This window comes from Rhinolophus sinicus, linkage group LG12 (assembly GCF_036562045.2).
Source record: "Rhinolophus sinicus isolate RSC01 linkage group LG12, ASM3656204v1, whole genome shotgun sequence".
NCBI lineage: Eukaryota > Metazoa > Chordata > Mammalia > Chiroptera > Rhinolophidae > Rhinolophus > Rhinolophus sinicus.
Window position 1 is genome coordinate 11,964,423 of NC_133761.1, and position 19,642 is coordinate 11,984,064.

At 44.4% G+C, this 19,642-nt stretch overlaps 1 protein-coding gene across 3 annotated transcripts in view; it reads right to left on the reverse strand.

The window, feature by feature from the left end:
• Positions 1 to 19,642, reverse strand: part of FER1L6 (fer-1 like family member 6) — a 132,986-nt gene that overhangs the window by 95,546 nt on the left and 17,798 nt on the right. Inside the window, exons 2-3 of one of the 3 annotated variants that reach the window (XM_074316371.1) lie at positions 8,454 to 8,492; positions 4,977 to 5,059 (exon numbers count right to left, since the gene is read on the reverse strand). In XM_074316371.1, the coding sequence (XP_074172472.1) occupies positions 4,977 to 5,059; positions 8,454 to 8,492 (122 nt within the window). Of the gene's footprint in view, positions 1 to 4,976; positions 5,060 to 8,453; positions 9,727 to 19,642 lie in introns of those variants that run through there. The other 2 variants (XM_019720433.2, XM_074316372.1) reach the window with 2 other exon arrangements.

Sequence of the window (19,642 nt, forward strand, 5' to 3'; positions counted from 1 at the left end):
GAAGAATACAACGTGACCGTGAGGCAGAGATTGGACAGATGCTGTCACAAACCAAGGAATGCTGCAGCCACCAGAGGCTAGGTGAGCAAGAAACAGATTCCCCTGAAAGACTGGGGCCCTGCTGATATCTTGATATCGGCCCAGGGATACTGATGGTGGACTTCTGGGCTCTATTACTGTGAGAGAATAAATGCGGGTTGTTTTAAGCCATCCAGTCTGTGGTACTTCTGTGTTTCCCCGAAAATAAGACCTAGCCGGACAATCAGCTCTAATGCGTCTTTCGGAGCAAAAATTAGTATAAGACCCGGTCTTATTTTACTTTTATATAAGACCGGGTATAATATAATATAATGTAATGTAATATAATACCAGGTATAACATTATAATATCATATCATATCATAACATAACATAACATAACATAACATAACATAACATAATACTGGGTCTTATATTAATTTTTGTTCCAAAAGACGCATTAGAGCTGATTGTCCAGCTAGGTCTTATTTTCAGGAAAACGTGATTGTTACACCAGCCATAGGAAACTGATACACAATTATTTAGAAAATTTCCATGAATAGCTAGCTACCAAACATATTCCTTTCACCTCCTCCTTCCCCACTGGAAGGATTCTAATTTAATCTATCTGGAATGTTGCCTGGATATAAAGATGTTTTAAATTCCCCAGGTGACTCTGTTATGTAGCAAATCCTGAGGACCACTTCTCAACCAGGTTTTTGGTAAAACCTAAAGAGTGGATAGAACCCTCTCCTATACAAATAGACCACATGGTGTCGTTCAAAGACCTGAATCCAAAAAGTTTGGGTTCGAATCCCAGCTCTGCCACTTTCTTGCTCTAAGATTTGGGGCAAGTTACTTAGCTTCTTTCAGCCCTGGTTACATCATCTAGAAAGCAAGGCAAGGCTAGTGTTATCTACCCCGCAGGGCTGATAAGAAAAGCAAAGAAAACATGGATAGCCCCTAGCACATTGCCTGCCTGGTACACGGTGGGTGTTCAGTTGTGTGGATTCCAAGTTGGGTGACTTCGGCAAGTTACTCAGAATATTTTGGCATTTTTTTTCCTTGCTTATCAAATGAAAGAACTGGACAAAAAAACAAAAAGGGTTTTAATGCTTTTAAAAGCAACATAACCCTTTCATAAATGTAATGTTACGCTAAGTTTGTATAACACAAGTCCATTTATACCACGCTATTCTACATGCCATGGGGTAGAATTCCAGGCAGGGACCCTCCCATAGGGCATGGGCACCACCCTCTTCAGGCAACCCTGAAGCCATTTCTCAGAACTCTAGGCTCCAGGGGACCCAACTGGTAAACTTGTCAAGTTAATAATCTCTAAACACAGTCTAGCTTTAATGTATTTTCGTTCTCTGACTTTAATCAGCAACCAAGCAAAACAGGGCCGAGTCAGAAGACAGATGGCATAATGCATCCCAGAGTCACAGGAGCTGGTGGACACAGGCCTTGTAGGTGTTCGGCAGTTAGAGAAAGGATGACTGAATGCATGCAGTCACCTTTGACTCTTCTCTCACTCTGGAAACCAAAACAAAGACAGCCCGCCGAGACATCAGAAGGAATGCCAGGACCTGATGGCGCTCCTTGAAGCACCCGGATAAAATTAGGCCTTTCCCCTACTTGACTGAAAAACCTCGAGGATGAGGACCAAATGGTATAGATTCAAGTTTCCAGTGAACATTCTTAGGTACCTTCCATATGCCAGAAACTGCTAGGTTAGACGCCAACGATGGAAGGAGAAAATAACAAACATGGGCCCCTCCCTCTACATTGCATTCTCCAGGGTGAGACAGGCCCGGAGATAGAAAGGCAGTCAACTAAAGCTTCTTCTATAGTTTTCTTTCATTTGTTCACTAATTCATCATTCATTCATTCATTCATTCATTCATTCATTGAGTTCTGTCCATTCCATTCACCATGGAGCATCCAGAGTGACCTCCTAAAAACAACTCACATCCTCTTGCTTCTCTTCTTAAAACCCCTTCTTGGCTTGCCACTGTACTTAGTCCACTCATGACTTTGATGTGCTGCTTTACCTGGCTTCCGTCTCCTCCTCCTGGCTCACCTGTCCCTCTGTCCCTGCTGCTACTGTTTTCTTGTCATACAAGCCTATTTCAGTTTCTTCTACCCTAACAGGCTCTCCTGCTTGGAATCTGTCTTCACATCCCTCTGCCTCAGCTGCTCTCCCTGCCCACCTCCTGGTGGGCTCCTTCACTTCCTTGAAGTTCCAGCTTAAGTGGTACCTCCCCAGAGAACCCCTCTCTGACTGCACTGAAACAGATTTCCCGGTAGTCTCCATTTCCGCATGCTGTCTATTTTCGTTATGCCAATTTTCTCAACTTGTAATGCAGTTACCTCATCAGGGCCCCAACAGATAACAGATGGACCATCCAGAACAGGACCATTTTCTTTTTTTTACAAAGGCATGGGTTTAGGAAAACCACAAAAGTTTGTGCAGCTGTCTGGGGCTCACAGCAGCCAATCTGATAGTATTTGGAGTCCCCCAAAATGAGGAGAAAGAGCCGTTACCAGAGCCTAGAAGAAATCCGGTCCCTACAAGCAGCAGCAGCAGCCATCCTTCCATTGAAGGACACATCAAACCACAGATCCAGACCTCACTCTCCTCCTTCTCTCAGACCTCCTGCTGGGGCACCCCACTGGGGAAGGGACCTGGGGCATGCGTCCATAGAAGTCAGCCTCCTGGGACGGAGAACAGATGGAGAAGGGTACAGAATAGGTCTGGAGGGGCAAACGGAAGAGTTCTGCACAGAGCTGCCCCGTTTTAGACTCTCCAGTGTTCATCATTACACATCCAAACATTTTTATTACTATTTGTTGAGTAGATAAATGAATAGATAATCACGGGAGGTATCCGATAACTATTTGTTGGGTAACTAAATTAATGGAGAAGTTAAGATAACTGGAGTTTTAGAAAATTAAGGCACAGCCAGTATGCCTCAAAATATACACCGACTTTGAGAATCTTGACACATTTCACCCAGAAAAGTCCTAACTTTCAGGCCAGGCCAAGAAAGACCGACCATGTATTCCGTTCTATGGACTTTGTTTTGTCAGCCCCTGGCCAGCAGGATGGGAGCTATTTACTTTCTAGGAGGGGCCTGATTCCCTCCGCCCTGTTTGCTTTGTGGGTTGAAGACTAATTAGAAGGAGACCCAGGAGCCAGCCCCTCTGAAATGCCTGTGGTTAGCTGCCCTGCACCTCTGCCAGCTTGTTCTTTCCTCCCCTGTGCTGTGAGTACAAGCTCCTAACTGAAGGCCAACCCATGCAGTAGCAAAGCCCAGGTTCTGGTGTGAGACAGACTGAGGATCAGGAGCCAGCTTCTCCACTTACAAGCTGTGTGACAGTGGGCAAGCCACTCACCCTCTCTGAACCTCTGTTGTAAGACAGGGACAAAGGAATCTGCATTGTAGAGTAACAAATGATGTCTGTCAAGTAGAAAGCAGCCAGGGCTTATAAAATGTGTCATAGATATTATTTTTCATAAGGTCCTTGAAGGAAAGGACTGTGCCTTATTCAAGTGTGTGTCCCCAGTGTCATAATTTCGAGGACATCAGGAAAGACCCCAAGCCTTTTCCACCCACTCCCTGATACCTTCAATTTGACTAAATAGACAAGTACTTCTATTTAGCTTTAAGCCTTGTCCCCATTTAAAATGTAATGCCTCTCCCATTGCATCCCAGATGACTCTGAATCAACACTTTTATTGTCAACACTTTAATACGATTGGGTTTCCACAGTTTACTATTGTAAAATTAGGTTTTACCTGAGGGCAAGGAGTGGAGTTAAGTGGGGCATAAGGCTACAGGACGCCTGCAGCAGACAGCAGTGAAAGGCGAAGGAGCCCCACACAAGGAGAGAGGAGGGGTAAAAATAAATATACACTCCACCATTTGGAGTTAGAAATGTCCAGAAAGCTAGCCTAGAACTGGCTGTTGTCAGGGCCACCCAGCAGAAGTCCCTGGGGGACCATGCCAGACCCGTCCATGGGAAGCAGCTGATCCCATCTGATTCAACACACGTAAATGTCTACTGGATGCCAGCCTGGCCTCTGAGGGCACGGTTCATGCTGACACTCAGGCTTTGTTCTTTTGGTAAAGGAAGTAGCCCATTCTGAGGGCAGAAAGTCAGACAGCCTGGCTTTACCTCCCAACGTGTTTGCTTCCTGGCTCTGTGCCTGCCACGGAGGTCAGGCTTCAAGGGTCTGAGCAGCCACACGGGCTCCTGTGATAAAAAGGACCTTGGCACACGTGACTTAATGTTCTCTTATCACCATCTAGAAAATCTTTATAATTTCTTAACAATGGCTTTGCATTTTCATTTTTCACTGGGCCCTGCAAATTCGGGCATCTGGTCTTTCCCTCACTACACCATCTCTGCATCTCTGTAACCTCATTTATAAAAGTAGGACAACACCTTCTGGGCAGATGATGGAGGGGTTAAATGAGACAATATATGCAAAGCCTCCCCCATAGCAGCTGCTATGCTCACTATTTTCAAAGTCTCACTTGATGCTTACAACAGCCATGTCAGGTCAGCCCTGCAACCCATGTCATGTCCATTTGATAAAGGGAGAAATTGAGATTCAGAGTCGCTGAGTGACTTATTTTGGGCCACAGACAAATTAGAACAGAAATGGGAACCCGAGGCCAGTCTCTGCTTCTTCCCCTTCCACAGCCCAGCTGGTGCCCACCCGCCTCTGTTTGCTCCAATGACTAGATGGATCAGCCACTCTGGGCAGGTGGCCTTGGGCCACACCTGTAATCAGCAGGGTCTGGAAGACCCAGCAGGCAGCACGTTTCCCACCTCACTCCTATGGAGAGTGAACCCCGTTCTTAGCCAAGGAGGCGTCCACTCTGGGAGGCCAACTGACCCCAGAGCCCCATGGTAGCGGTCAGCTCCTCCCCCACCCAAAAGCCTCACCTTCGGCACCCTTGTTGGCTAGGATTAACCCCTTCTCTGCTTTCTTCTTCTTCTTCTTCAGCTTCAGCCCAAACATCCCCTTTCTGAAAAAAAGAAGAAAACATTAAACAACACAGTAATAGTAATTTTGCGTCCTTCAGACATGTTAGGAACACACACACACACACACACACACACACACACACACACACACACACACAGCTCTGGAAACCAAGCAGCCTCCTCATCCACTTAGGATGGGAATCAAAAGACAAGGGTCAGGAGGACCCAACGAGTGATCCAGACAGCTCTCCTTAGGCAGAAAGCATGAAAACCCCACCTGAACAAAAATCATGTGGGAAAATAAAAGAGCTCATGAGGTCCACCTGCAAGTGCACTTACATGAGGCATAATCCTAATACCTACAGCACTAGCTGGCATTTCTCCAATTCTCCTCACTCACCTGTGCCAGGCATGCAAAACAAATGACATCATTCAATCATAATGTCAATATAGCAACCCTCTCCTATCCGTCTTACAGATGAGTGGCCAAGGCCCAGAGAGGGTAGGTAATGTTTCGAAGGTCACACATCTCCTAAGTGTCCCAGCGACCAGGAACCCAGGTCTGTGTGATGTCAGAGCCCAGGCCCTAACCACATCTTGGCCCTGAGCCTCCCGGTTCCCCTGGGTAGAGTGAACACCTATCCAGAAACAGGCTGTCAGACCATTTCTAAGGTCAAGAAGCCCTGGGACTTACTGAGGTCACACCACAAGGGCACAGCTAAGCTGATACGTGGTATGTGACCCAAGTGTCAGCTACTGTTATTATTGTTATTATTCGCCGTGAGCGGAAAGCCATCTGGGGGCCTCCTTCTCTTCCCAGGAAAAGGCCCGAGTCTGCTGTCTCTAACAGACAACAGGAGTATCCCGACACTTTACCACCGTCCCGAGAGAATCCCCTTCTGGAGTTAAAGGACTGACGAGCAGTTGGCTCTGTGTGGAAAAATGGAAGACCAAAGGGCGGAGGAGAGTCCTGGCCTTCAGGCTGGAAGTCTGGTGGGGCAGCCGGTGGAGGAAACGGGAGGAGGAACAAGAAAAGACTGGAGGAGGAGGGAAGAGAGAGTAACAGAGACTCAAACCCTCTCAATGAGTGTTTGCAGTTCCACAGCAAGGCAACAAAAGTGGCAGGGCCATCAAAGGGTTCCATTTTGCTCACGTAGTTATGACTTATGCAGGGGTGGAGTGCACTGGCTAAAATCAGGGACTCCACACTTGCCTGGATTCTAAACTGGCAACCTGGCAGAGGTCACTTAACCTTTCTACACTTCCAGGTCTTCATGGGTAAAATGAGATAGCACATGTAAAGCATTTAGCATGGTCCCTGGAACATACTGGTTGCTCAATAAACGTTTGTTTTTCTTATTATTCTAGGGGATTGGATCAGACCAATGAGCAGAAGCTACTAGGAGACACATTTCCACTCATTCATTCATCTGTTTATTCTGTTTATGTCCTGCTTTGAGCCAGATGAACAATTAAGAACCCCTCCATATTAATGCTGACTGACCGTGGAATGGACTGCACTAAGCAGGGGTGAGTTCCCTGTCCCTAGAGATATACAACGAAAAGGTCTGAGGACCACTGATCAAGGATGCTATAGAGAGGACAAACATCAGAAAGGGCGGGGGGAGCAACCTGAGGGGCCCTTTGAGGCCCTGAGATACAGTAGAAGGGAAAAAAATGGGTTCTTGAACCCCCAGACATGGATGGATTGGCCAAGTTGCCATACCTCTCTGAGCCTCAGTTTCCCCATGAGTACAAGGGAGGTAATAATAAAGTGATTGCTTTATAGGACTGTTGTCAGAATAAAATGAGGCGAAGTAAGCAAAGTGCCCAGGACAGTGCCTAGTATATAAAAAGGACTACAAAAGAAAAAAAAAAAACACCCTCTTCAGAGGTAGCATAGTTTCCTCTTTGATTTGCCATCATCCTGTGATAAGAACATCATTCCAAGTCTCCCAGGAATCTCAGGAAAACATGCACAAGGGAGACTGCCTTTGTCTGAAATGTCTTAAAGGAAACTTCCAGTATCAGTTCTTGCTATCCTGCGTTCAACGGGGAGTTACCGAGCAGAGGGCCCAAGACCAGTACAGTCCAAACTCTGAATTGCCACGGGGATGCCAACGCCTCACTTCAGAGGCTGTGCTCATTTCAGAGGCAGAATCTGACGTTCCCGGGAACCTGGCCAGTGGGCTCTGCAGACTACTTGAAAAGGCTGAGTGTCTTCCTTCTGCAAATAGGAAGTCGCTGCTAATAAATGACAGTATCTACCAGAGGGAGACATGAGGTTCCTTTAGGAACAGACTCATCACCAGTGGCCTTAGAATTCCGGATCTCCCACTGAGGGCACGGGGATATGCTCGGCGTGGCTGCCGTGGCAGGAGAGGAGGGAGAGATGTCCCACCTCTTACAGATGGGCACCCCTGGCCCTCTGAAACCAAGAGCTCTTGGCCCTGCCGTCCCCTAGAGGCAACTAAGAAAATGTAAACGAGTCTGAGGCCTAGAGTCACTGTCAGAGAGTTTTCATTGCTTTGGAGAAGAACCAGTGCTGAGAAAGCCTGTGCAGGCACAGCTCAGATCCCCTGCAGAGGAATTGCCTGAAGGATTTACAACCAGTTCAGCTCTCTGGGGTGGGTTGATGTTTGTTTCACAAACACACAAGGTTGTTTGCCCGAAACCCTGAGTCAGTCATCAAGGGCACTCCCAGCCTGACTCTGAGCATGAAAAGCCTTCCTGATGAAAATTGATTTCTCCTCCTCAGCCCCATGACATCTGCAGTAGAGAGGATACACAACTCGCCAGCCAGAACCATCATGCCACTGATAGGCTGGGCAGTAGAGAGTAATGGGTGACACGAGACTCAGCTCAGGGGCCAGTTTAAATCAACTCGTTAGCGCTAGCATTTGGGGCTGGACGCTTCACCCAGATCAGGATGCTTCAGTCACATGGGCCACAAGGACACTTCTAACCTAATTCACAGGTGACGTTAAAATAGGAAACAATGCTTGTGAATTGCGAAACATGCTACAAATGATTGCAACATTGGTGACAAGGGAATGTCCTGCAATATTTCCCTGAGTGAGCTTAAAATTTTTACACATGTATTGACATTCACTGTGTGCCAGGAACACCATTTTACACACATTATCTTGTAGGATTCCACAAAATACCACCAGGTACATGCTTTCATGATCCATTTTTACAAACGAGAGGTTGTCAGGACAATAGATTGGATCAGCCAGTAAATCAGGAAGCCTTACCTGTTAAGTCTCCAGGGTAATTGTCATCACACCCCCCTCTCTCCATTTGCCCAGGATTCCAGCATGGGAATCCTCCCACTCCATGAAATGGATGGGGTTGTCAGATTTAGAATCTACTGAATCTCCTCCCAGGGCCACCCCAAGATACGTTGAGAAACACAGAAACCCCCATACCAACCTGGTCTCCTCAGGCTGAAAGCTACCATGACTCCGATATCTGTATCCAAACAACAAGAGTATTAAACAGGGCATGTGTCAGACTTGCTGCAGCACATCTGTCTGAGGTGGCCTCAGTCCACGTGGAACCCCAGGGCCTGCACCACCGGGACGCAGCCGCCTGGCAGTGGAGTTTGGGTTTCATCTATATACTTTCTAATTGTGTCACTGGGGCTGGCCATGGGACATCTCTGAGCTCCTGGTTCCTCTTCTGTGGAAATTGGCAATAAAGTTAACTCTGCTTTTCACCCCGGGGTGTTATAGGAGGTCAGACAATTAAGTTCACAAACTCATCCTAGAGAAAGTGCTACATACCTCACTGCTGAATATCACTACAGTCACCTTTGAAGGACTCTCCTTGGGAAGCTATGCACTGGCACCAGCACCTAGTCCACCCTTCAAAGCAATTTTGGAACTCTTTTTCTGGAATAGCCATCAGAGCTGTCGTCGTATTACCCTTGATGTCCCGAATGTCATCAAAATGTCTTCCTTTCAATATTTTCTTTCTTTTCGGGTAAAGAAAGAAGTCATGGGGGCCAGATCAGGTGAGTAGGGAGGGAGTTCCAATACAGTTCTTTGTTTCCTGACTAAAAACTCCCTCACAGACAGTGCCGTGTGAGCTGGTGCATTGTCGTGATGCAAGAGCCGTGAATTGTTGGTGAAAAGTTCGTCTAACTTTTTCACACAGCCTTTCCAGAACTTCCAAATAGTAAACTTGGTTAAGTGTTTGTCCAGTTGGTGCAAATTCATAATGAATAATCCCTCTGACATCAAAAAAGGTTAGTGACCCCATGGCAACAAGTTCACAGTCTTAGTTGTCAGACCTCGTATATACGACCTCATTGAGGCCTCATGCTGAACTGGTAGGACCTGCAAATAGCTCATACAATGTCACGGCCACGGCTCAGCGGAGCCAGGATTAGGAAATGGCTCTCAGTCGGGGTCTCCATGTGTCACCAGATTCCCCTGCTGAAACACCTTTTCTACCTTCAGTGTAGATTAGAAGCCGCTCAGGCCAGGAGCCAAACACTAAGTTAACTGCGTTGATGGGCATGACCAGTCCTGGCCTCCGCTGCCCTCCTCCCCACCTAAGAAGACACAGGATATAGGTTACCTGTGCACCTCTCCCTCCACACCGAGTCTTAACACCCAGTACCTTTTCAAAATTTGGCTGATATGTGAATTTCTTTATGTGAAAACTCCTATGAACTAAAAAGATAAATTGTTTATATATTTAATAAAATCTCTTTAGCCAAAAAATAAATTTGCATATAATCAGGTCTATTTTAAAAACTAAGCAAAACCAAGTTTTATCACCATTCTTATCTGGGGTTTTATCACCATTCTTATCTGGGATATCACCAGTTTTATCTGGGGTTATCTAAAGAGCCTTGGATAAATTCCCAGTTGCCTTCTGGGAAATACCTTTTTGGGAATATCCCATCTGTGTACTCATCTTCTTTATAAGACTGGGACATATTCATGAAAAGCAAACCACCAAACAGAAACGGCTATAACTTGGGTTTTGCTGGAAAATTGTTCAAATATAAATCTATGTGACATCCTACCTTGTCAAGACTCTGAAATTCTTTTTCCTCTCTCCCCATGATCACAACTTACCTGTTTAATATCCTATTTCTTTAGGGCAATGATGCTCAACTTTGGCTGCACAGTAGACTCATATGGGAGAGCTTTCTAAAACCATCCCCCACGCTACGATCAGATCCCATCTCAAGAATCTGATTTCATTGGTCAGCAGTGGGGCCAAGGACCAGTAGTTTTCAAAGTTACCGAAGTGATTCCAATGTGCGGCAGGGTTGCAGACACTGGTGGTTAAGTAATTAGTGCCAACGAGCTGTCTTCTCAAAGAGAAGGTTTTATTTTTTTAAAGAAAGTTCTAAAGATAAGTTTTTAACCAAAAGGAACAATGAAACAGGAAATTCAGAATACTTGGTGGACATATTTCAGTCAGCTGAATGAATTTTATCGTCCAACCCCAACTCCTCTTCCATTCAATCCCCATCCTGGCAAAGAGCCCACAGAATTACTTGACTTATTCATAGGATCAGCCAAATCTTGGCTGAACTCAGTCCAAAGTGTCCCAAGCAATGGCCTGAGTAGATGGGGCATTGACTCCCGATCGCATGGGCATCCAGTTCGCACTTGCCCAGTGCAATTTGGAAGCTCTTACCTCATTGAGGTAAGTGGATGTTTCTCTATTAGGTCCTCATTTTCTACATTCCAGCCCCACTGGCCATCATAATGAGATTCAAATGTCACCAACTCAACAGACTGTCATTGAGCACCTTGATATTTCACCTGAGAGAGTCAGCTGAGTCTAGGAAACGTACCTCCAAGGCTGCTAAAGAATCCGTGCTCTTGTGGTTTCTCTGAATCAAGCAAGTCTCAGGAACAATTCAGAGCCACATCGTGTAGAGCCAGCCCAGTTTAAGGCACAGCCCTTCCGAGATGCTTGCCAAATGTTCAAGGGCAAGAGAGTAGGAAGGTGCTGCTCTAGGACTGCCCCGGGGAAATGGAGACATTCTACTCCCACGCATCTCGCCCACCCTGCAGCACCCCGAAAGCGCCTACCACTGATGCCATCTTCCAAGGGTTGAGATAGCCTTTTTCAACCTCTGGCCACTGGCCTCCATCCTTTCTTGTTCCTCCTCCTCTGTAGCTAAGACCAGCACATGACTAGGTTGGTTAGAGTGCAAGAAAAATAGAGAAACAAATATTGGCAGGTGGTGCCAATGACTCAGGACCATTAGGAATGCTGGATCCTCCCCAAACCCAAACTTTCTCTTGCCTGAGCCCCTAAGAAAATGTTCATTTTTCCTATTCCACCCTCTTTATATCCAAGCTGATTAGAACCCTGACCTCTGATCTCCTAAAGACAGAAAAATCAACCTCTAAGCCAAAAATAGACTATAGGCAGCTTCCCAGCATTGAAACAAGCAGCTCTCTCCCTATATCCCAGCATAAGCAAGCCTCAAACTCCCACCCTTTTAGGTATTCTGCTTTTCTTTACCCCTCAAACCTTCCTCTTCCCATATATTCATGGATTATCTTTTGGCACAATGATAAGAGTATGGCATTCATTGGTTGACATTCCTCTTGGGCAGGATTAAAGTCTAAGGTTCCTATTCCCACGCCATCTTCCCTTGATGGAGCCTACTTTTCCATAGAACATTTATATTCTACTTTCTGCTCCCACTGCCAAATGGAAGTAAGTTACTGAGGCAGGGCTTCTCCACCATACAACTGGGTGGGTGAGTCCATCAGCTCCACAGTGAAGTATTTAAAAACCAATATGGACTCCAATCTAGCTTTGCCAGCAATAAAGGGGATGTTTCGACCTCTGTTTGATGCCTAGGTCTGTTTCTCAATGAGTTTTGAACATAAGGGAGAAAGAGAAGGGTATGGTTATAGCCTGAAGGGTACCAATACAATGACATACAACAGATTTTGTTACAAGCGAGAATCATTAAATTCTATAATGGGAAAAGAGAAGGTCTATGAAGTTCCTTCTAAACCTCACATTTTGGTGTCATGGACATTGAACAACAGCTCCTATATTCAATTAAGTGACTACCTTTGCTATAGGATTCTCAGAGTCTTTAATATGTTGATGTTCATTGTGATTCTCTAAGAGGGTAATGCAGTGCTCAGATTTTCCCAAATGAATTGGACCACACCTTTATCACAAACTTCAAGTAACATCTAAAAGAACACTTTGTGGGACACCGAAAGAAAGAGAACCCTGGCAACTTTTCATGTCCTTTCTTTTTTAAAACTTTTGTGAGGTGAGCTGTGATCAAGTAAGAACCACTCAGGATACAGAGAACCTAGGACATGACTCCCATGCATTCCAGCTCTGTATCCACACTGCTCCTGTCCTACGTCACATCTAACTGGTCTTTCTGCTTCCATCCTCACTCCTTCTTGCAAGCTATTCTCCAATCTGCAGCCATTTTTGCAAACTATTCTCTATTCTGCAGCCATCTTTGCAAACTATTCTCCTTTTTGCAGCCATCTTTGCAAACTAGAAGAGCAGGGCACTTCCTTAATATGATAAAGAATATCTATGAAAATCCTAGAGTTACTATCATAACAATAGTAAATATTGAAAGACTGCCCCTTAAGATTAAAAAAAAATAAGACAAAATGTTCACTATCACCTCTTCTATTCAACACTGTACTAGTTCAATAAAGTTTGACTATCTGAATTAATAAGTAAATGTAGCAGGACATCTAGAAACAAGGTCAATATACAAAAATCAATTGTACCTTTCTGTACCAAACACAAAGAATTATAAACTGAGATTATAAATAAAAGGTATTATAATTATAACAGCATCAAAAATTCAAAAACTTAGGAATCAATCTAAGAAGTATGAGCAAGACCGCTACATTGGAAATTACAAAATAAAATAAATGGAGTGATATTCCACACTTGTGAATGGGAAAATGTAATAGTGGAAAGAAGTCGAACTTCCCCAACTTGATTTAGAAATTATTATTTGTTATATCCACTTTGTGAAAAATTTTCAAGTTATACGTTTATGATTTCTGTGTATATGTCATGATTCAACAAAATGTTTAATTTTTTAAAAGTATAGATTTTGGGATCCAAAGTCCTGGCTTTGAGTATCAGTTCAGCTACCTGCTAATTACATAACCTTGAGCAAATCCTTAACTTTTCTGTGCCTCAGTTTCTTCACCTCTAAAAGGAAGGATAAGTTATGCCTCTATTAGAGGGCTGTTGTGAAGATCAAATGAGATAAAAGATGCAACATTCTGTTTGAAAACACTAAAGTCCTACATCTTGTACATGTTAATTAAATGAAAAATCAGGATCAACCTTCCACGAATGCCCCTTAGGGCTCTCCACAATACAGCCTCAGCTCACCAGTCAAGCACTTGACACCCCCAAACTCTGTACTCCAGCCCAATGGACAGCTCCTCCTCAATCCTGCTCACGCCAAGCTCTCCCATCTCCATCCGTCAACACCCAAATCTATCTTCTAGGCCCAGTTCAACTACGTCCTTTTATGTGATGGTTTCTCCAGTTTTGCAAGGAGGAACATTCTTCTGGAGTCCATCAGCACTTTGTTCTTATCTCTATTATAGCATTTGTCACATGAATCAGAACAGTTACATTTAAAAGATCATTTTCCTTTATTAGATACTGAGCTTTTGATGGCAGTAATGATGCCTATTTACATCTACACCTTCAGTATCTAGCATAACGCCTGGTACGTAGCAGCGCTCAGTGACTATCGGACACACGAGTAGATGGATGGACAGGTAGAGCATGCATATATAAAGCTGCACAAGAATTCACTGGAAGTTCTTGGGCTCTCTTCAAAAATGCATCATAGCAGAGAAACAACAGTTTAGGCAATTTCAAGACTGAGAGCATAATTAGAGAGAGAAATAAATGTCAGTTGCCAAGCCTTGCCCTAATACTTGCCTTAGAGTGGTGGAGAGAGGAAATTATTCTCTGAGGCCTGATAAACCATTTGGATTCTATCGAATGGTGCTTCATCTCTGGCTGTCACCCAGCCTTGGTCTCCATCCATTTCTTAAAATCACTTCCTTTTCTAATGCATCCTTTTTTTTTTTCCTCATCATGTCTAAATAGCTTTTATTGTTTGTTTTTTTTCTCTACCACCTGTCCCTTAGGTGGCAAATCAACAAAAGGATATGGAGCCTACTGTTGTCCCCAGCACTGTGCTAGGCCTGGTAAACAGAAATAAATCCAACAGCGTCCTTAGTCTTAGAGACACTTACAATGTGGGTGCACTGAGACAAGCACAAATGAGCAATACTTCCATGGGTTAGTACCAAGCGCTCTTGGAAGAGAATGGAGGAAAGAATGACTGACATGGAGGAAAGAATGACTGACATGGGCAGAGAAGAATCAAGGAAGGCATCCAGAGGAGGTGACACTCTAATTTGGTCTTAAAAGAGGAATAAGATCCCGGGTGGTGGAGAAGAGATAAGGGGAAAGGATGAATGTGTATTCAGTACCTACTATGTGTCAGATTTCTTTACATGTGACAATTCATTGACTGACCACAACAAACTTGAGAGGAGATGATATTAGTCTCAGTTTAAAGAGGAGAAACCGACTTGGAGAGATTAGGCAGTGATACGGACTAAACGTTTGGGTCCCCCCAGCATCTATATGTTGACGTCCTAATTACAGGTGTGATGGTGTTTGGCTTTGGGAGGTAACTGGGTTTGGACGAGGTCATGGAGGTGGAGCCCTCGGGATGAGATTGGTGCCTTGATAAGGGAAATAAAGGACTGGTTCTCTCTCTCTCTCTCTCTCTCTCTCTCTGCCATGTGCTCTCAGACACTCATCAGACAGTGTTCTCATTAGACACTGGACTTCCCAGCTTCCAGAACTGTGAGAAATAAATGTTTATTGTCTGAGCCACCTAGCCTATGGTATTTTTATCACAGCAGCCCAAATTGACTAAGACAGGTCACTTGGGGATACAGACAGAGTTCAGACTGGATAAGCTGACAAAGGGACTAGTATGTACACAGATACTCATGAAACCTCCCTCTGAATACCTAGAGGTATTAAGGGTCTTTCCAAGAATGAAAAATCCCAACAAACCTCCTATCGAGAGATACAAAATCAGATGAGAAAATAACCCCTCTGGCTACAGTAGACACCCTACTGCCTTATTCTAAGGAGTGGTTTTTGTTTTGTTTTTTCCCATATCTGTCAGGTTTCTCTGAGCTTCCAAAACAGGACAGAATGATGAAAAATCTATACACTCTGCCTAATCTTCTGGAAATCCATAACATCTCAAAGCTATAAAGTTTCTTAAAAATCATCCATCGCTCCATCTGATGCATGAATTCCTTGACACCCATCTCCATTAACTTTAACCTACTATATCACTTGAATATCTCTGGGGATGAGGAATTCACCAGTTTCCTAACTACCCAACTATTTCAGTCACAATTTTTTTCAAAGTATATAGAGGTTCAGGTGTAACTTTGGTTGGGTGTTTGACACTCAACCAAAAGAAAACTTGAATGCTTTAACAGCTACCTGAAGTTGCAAGAGGATAGAGGATATTCTTTCAGCAAAGCGCTGACAGTGGGAAGTAGAGGGACACGAAGCCTTGGAGCAGCAGTGGGTGACAGGCTTGGCAGGGGCGTGGTGAAACTCAGGGTTGGCAGCATTCCAAATGGCACCTGGCTGTGTTCTGGAAGGTGTCTGCTTTGTGGCACCATGCTGAGACAGGAGGTCCACAGGGGACTTCACCATTCTGTTCTCTCCACAGGTGGTGGAAAACACGCTTCTACTGCCCAACCCCAGAGATGGCATTTAAAAATATCCCTCTCCATTCTGTCAGAGTTCTAGAAAGAAGGAACAGCAAGGGTGAAAGCCTGAAGGCAAAAGTGAATGCAGTATTAAAAAATACCCCTCTCTGCATGCCTGGAGCAAAGAATGGATGGAAAGAGAGGAGAGCAACGAGGCCAGAGAGGTGGGCAGGAGGCAGAGCAAGCAGGAACTCGAGCCCTGGGGAAGTGACTTAGATTTTGTCCTAAAAGCAATAGGAAGACATTGAAGGGTTCAACAGGGGTACTTCATGCTCTCCCTGCCTAGGGATCTGATCTTTTCCTCTCCCCACACCTTGGACCACTCCCTTGTAGTTGGGGCTGGGTATTTAGTCAGGTGAAACCTCGCGCCTGGGAGTTACCTGGAGGAAAGGGACGGAGACTCTTTTGAAGTCCAATGTTATTAGAAATATTCTGATGGACTATGTTTGTCACTGACTAAGGTTCACTGGCAGGAAAAAAATCAAAGAACCCCAGGATGGGGGACAGGGAGGGAGATTCACCATGAGGATAAATGAGTCTGGATTGGTGACCAGCGCCCAATACCAAGACTAGATGGTCTTGGGGAACACTAGTGCCAGTCCAGGGTGTGAATGAGTCTGGAAGCCCCTCCCAGCTCGATGGTCTTGGTACTGAAATGGCTGAGCATCCAAGTACAAACCAGGGTGTTATCGCCTGAGGAACCCCTAGGACCATTCTTTACCAAAGAAGGATTCCTTTTCAATAAAAATATAGTTTTGAGTGACAGGAGCAAAACCTGTGATTACAAATGGCCCGATCTTGTCTCTTTGTCTGATATTTGAAAGCAAAACTGCTTTGTGTGCTTCCAGAGAAACTTAAGAATAGGAAGGCATACCGTCACGAAAGACACACTGAACGTTCTTCTAACTTGCTCCAGTAATTACTTTGAATGGTAAAAGACAGTGTGACTTATTTGTAACCTAAGCCAGTGAAGCCGGTTGTCTCATATATTGCTTCTGTGTCCGTCTCTCCTCCCATTAGGCAAGGTGTGGCATGTCTTTAGTGTTTTGCACATAGTAGGTACTCAAGAGGTGTTTGTTTAATAAAATAAATAAAACTCTGTCAACTGACAAGCCAGCTCACTACCTTACCACTCAGTAGACTGGTGACCACAAACATTCCCAAAACATGCAACAAGGGGAAACGAGAATTTATATTAGTTCCTCCAAGACAAAACAGTTCCAAGTGAATCATAATAGAATCAATGTAATTTTGGTTAGGAAGAGGTGAAATAATAAATATGAAACCATTTCCATATCTATACTTGGGCAGAACAACTAGGGAAAAGACTTTGAGCGACAGTAGGGGTTGGAAAAAAAATTCTAGAAACTTGACAGGAGGGATTATCAACGATTTCAAATCCAGGTGTCTGCCCATGGGTTCAGGGGTGGGAGGAAGTAGGTGACAAGATGGCCCCATCTGCCTGCACCACCCTGCCCGACCCCTTCAACCTGAGGGCATCCATTTTTATCTGTTTATATATTGAGGAATTCATGTAATTAATGAATGAATTTTTCACGTTTGAAAATCACTAATTAAGATCAACTTACTCATTCAACAGAGAGGGAAACTGAGACCCAGAAAAATGTAGGAACCAGATCAATGTCATGTATCTGTTTATTGAAATTGCTGTGACTTCCAGGTGTCCATTTGTCCATTGTTTACCCTCCAGGAACGCTAAGACCTCAGCAAACATGGACTCCTACACACCTCCCGTCCAAACCCTGGCCAGGCTCACTCTGATAACAGATATACCCTGCATCCATTCATCCCGAAACGAACTTTCTCCTTCCACGGGGCTTTCCTTCAGAACTCCTGCACATTACGTAAAATGCTCCAAGGGGTTAAATATGATCGCCTAACTACTTTTCTCTGCATACTTGGAAAGGAAAAATGAAATTCACATCTGTTAGAAGCTTAAAGTGAAAGACTACGATATTTTAAATACGACCTGCAAAGGATTTTATCCTTTGGTTGAGTTCCTTAATGGCTTCTGCAACCAAGAGGAGGGAAAATCTACTTCACTCGAGCTGATGAGTTCTAAGAGCACAAACTTTAATTAGTGCAGTCGAACGAAGCCCTCGAATCAGTCAAAACTTGAAATAGAATGAAGCAACTCAATTCAATCACAAATAGCTTCCAGTCAGCCATACCGCAGACATGATATCAAAAAAAAAAAAAAAAAAAGGAAAAAATAAAAGAAAATTCCCAGCAGAAATTCATTGCTTCAGTTTTCACTGATGACGTGCATAGAAGGAAACGAAATCTGAAGGCTCATCTACCAACGCTTGCAATCAAACCATGCTGAAGGCATTTTGGAGAGGCTTCATAGAACAGCTTGTCTCAAGGGAAGCTTCTGTGTGAGACTTCCAGGATGTCAGAAACAACAGAATCCCATCTAACTGTCTCTCCCTCACTCAACCAGGATGTTCTTGAGGGCTCTACTCAGTTTCCTGTGAAATTACTTTTGCAAAAGCTGGAGTTTGGGGCTCTCAGATGGGAAGCACTCTCGGTCCGGGAGCAACTGTCCTTGGACCTTCAGGGTTCAAATGTGTGGAGTCCCAAACATGCAGAGCTGTCCCGGGTCTGTCCCTCTCAGTCTCAATTTGGAAACGCCAAAGAGAAGGGGTCTAAAGTCACACCTAATCCTGGGCCCCAAACTCAGGAGACTCTCAGGAAAGATGGTTCCACACAAACAGTGAGGACGTTCTCACTGATCCCCAGTCTACTAGAGCAGCAAAATCAGAACTGGGGAAGTCTATATATTGAACTGACGTATAAACATCATATAAACCTGCTTAAAAACCCAATTTATACAGTGACAAATGACACATACATTAAACAGAGAGGGATGGAGACAAAGCCCAAGGAGATACATAGTGACTGCATGTTCTATCTGTAACATATTTTACCCTCCCCCAAGCACTTAGCCATACATGAGCACAGAAGCTCTTTGAAGGAACGCAGACTGGTGGTATTTCCATAACACTGGCTAAGACAAAGGCTCAGGCCTAACTTTGGCCTCTATGGCTTGTAATCTGTGTGAACTGCCGCAAACTACATAACCTCTCTGTGCCTCCATTTCTTCATCTGTAGATTGGGCACGAAATAATAGGTAACTCATAGAGTGACAAGGATTAAGTGAGTTTATATATGGAAAGCACTTAGAAGAGCTCCTGGCAAGTGAAAGAAAATAGGTCCTATTATTCTTATTTAAGACAAGAAAATTGAGGCTCAGAGAGATGAAGCAATTTGCTCAAAGTCACTCAGCTACAAATTGGCCAAGCTGAGGACAGAGCCAGGTCTCCTTACCACTAGCTGAGTGCTTTTCCTCCTAGACCACATGGGACTGAGCCTGTATAGTTATCCATGGTTCAATGTATAACTTATTCAATGTATTTATTCATTGTATGATTTAGTATCAGTAGTCAAAGTCATAACAGCTATTGTTCATTACGCATGTAGGATGAGCCAGGCGTTGGGCTAAAGATTTTACATACATTTTTTTCATTTAATCATCCCGACAACCGCTGAAGTGTTCGACCTCTTTTACAGACATGGAAATTGAAGTCTAAAAGGTTAAGTCACCTGACTAAGGTTCCATAGCCGTAAGGTGCAATCAGACTCGGGCCTGTCAGACCTCCACTCTATGCTACTTCGCAAATGTCCATCAGAGTCACACTTTTTCAAGCACCTAATAAGAGTCAAGGACTGTGCAAGCCTCACTTCCCAGATGTTGAACACCGCAGCTCAGAGAGG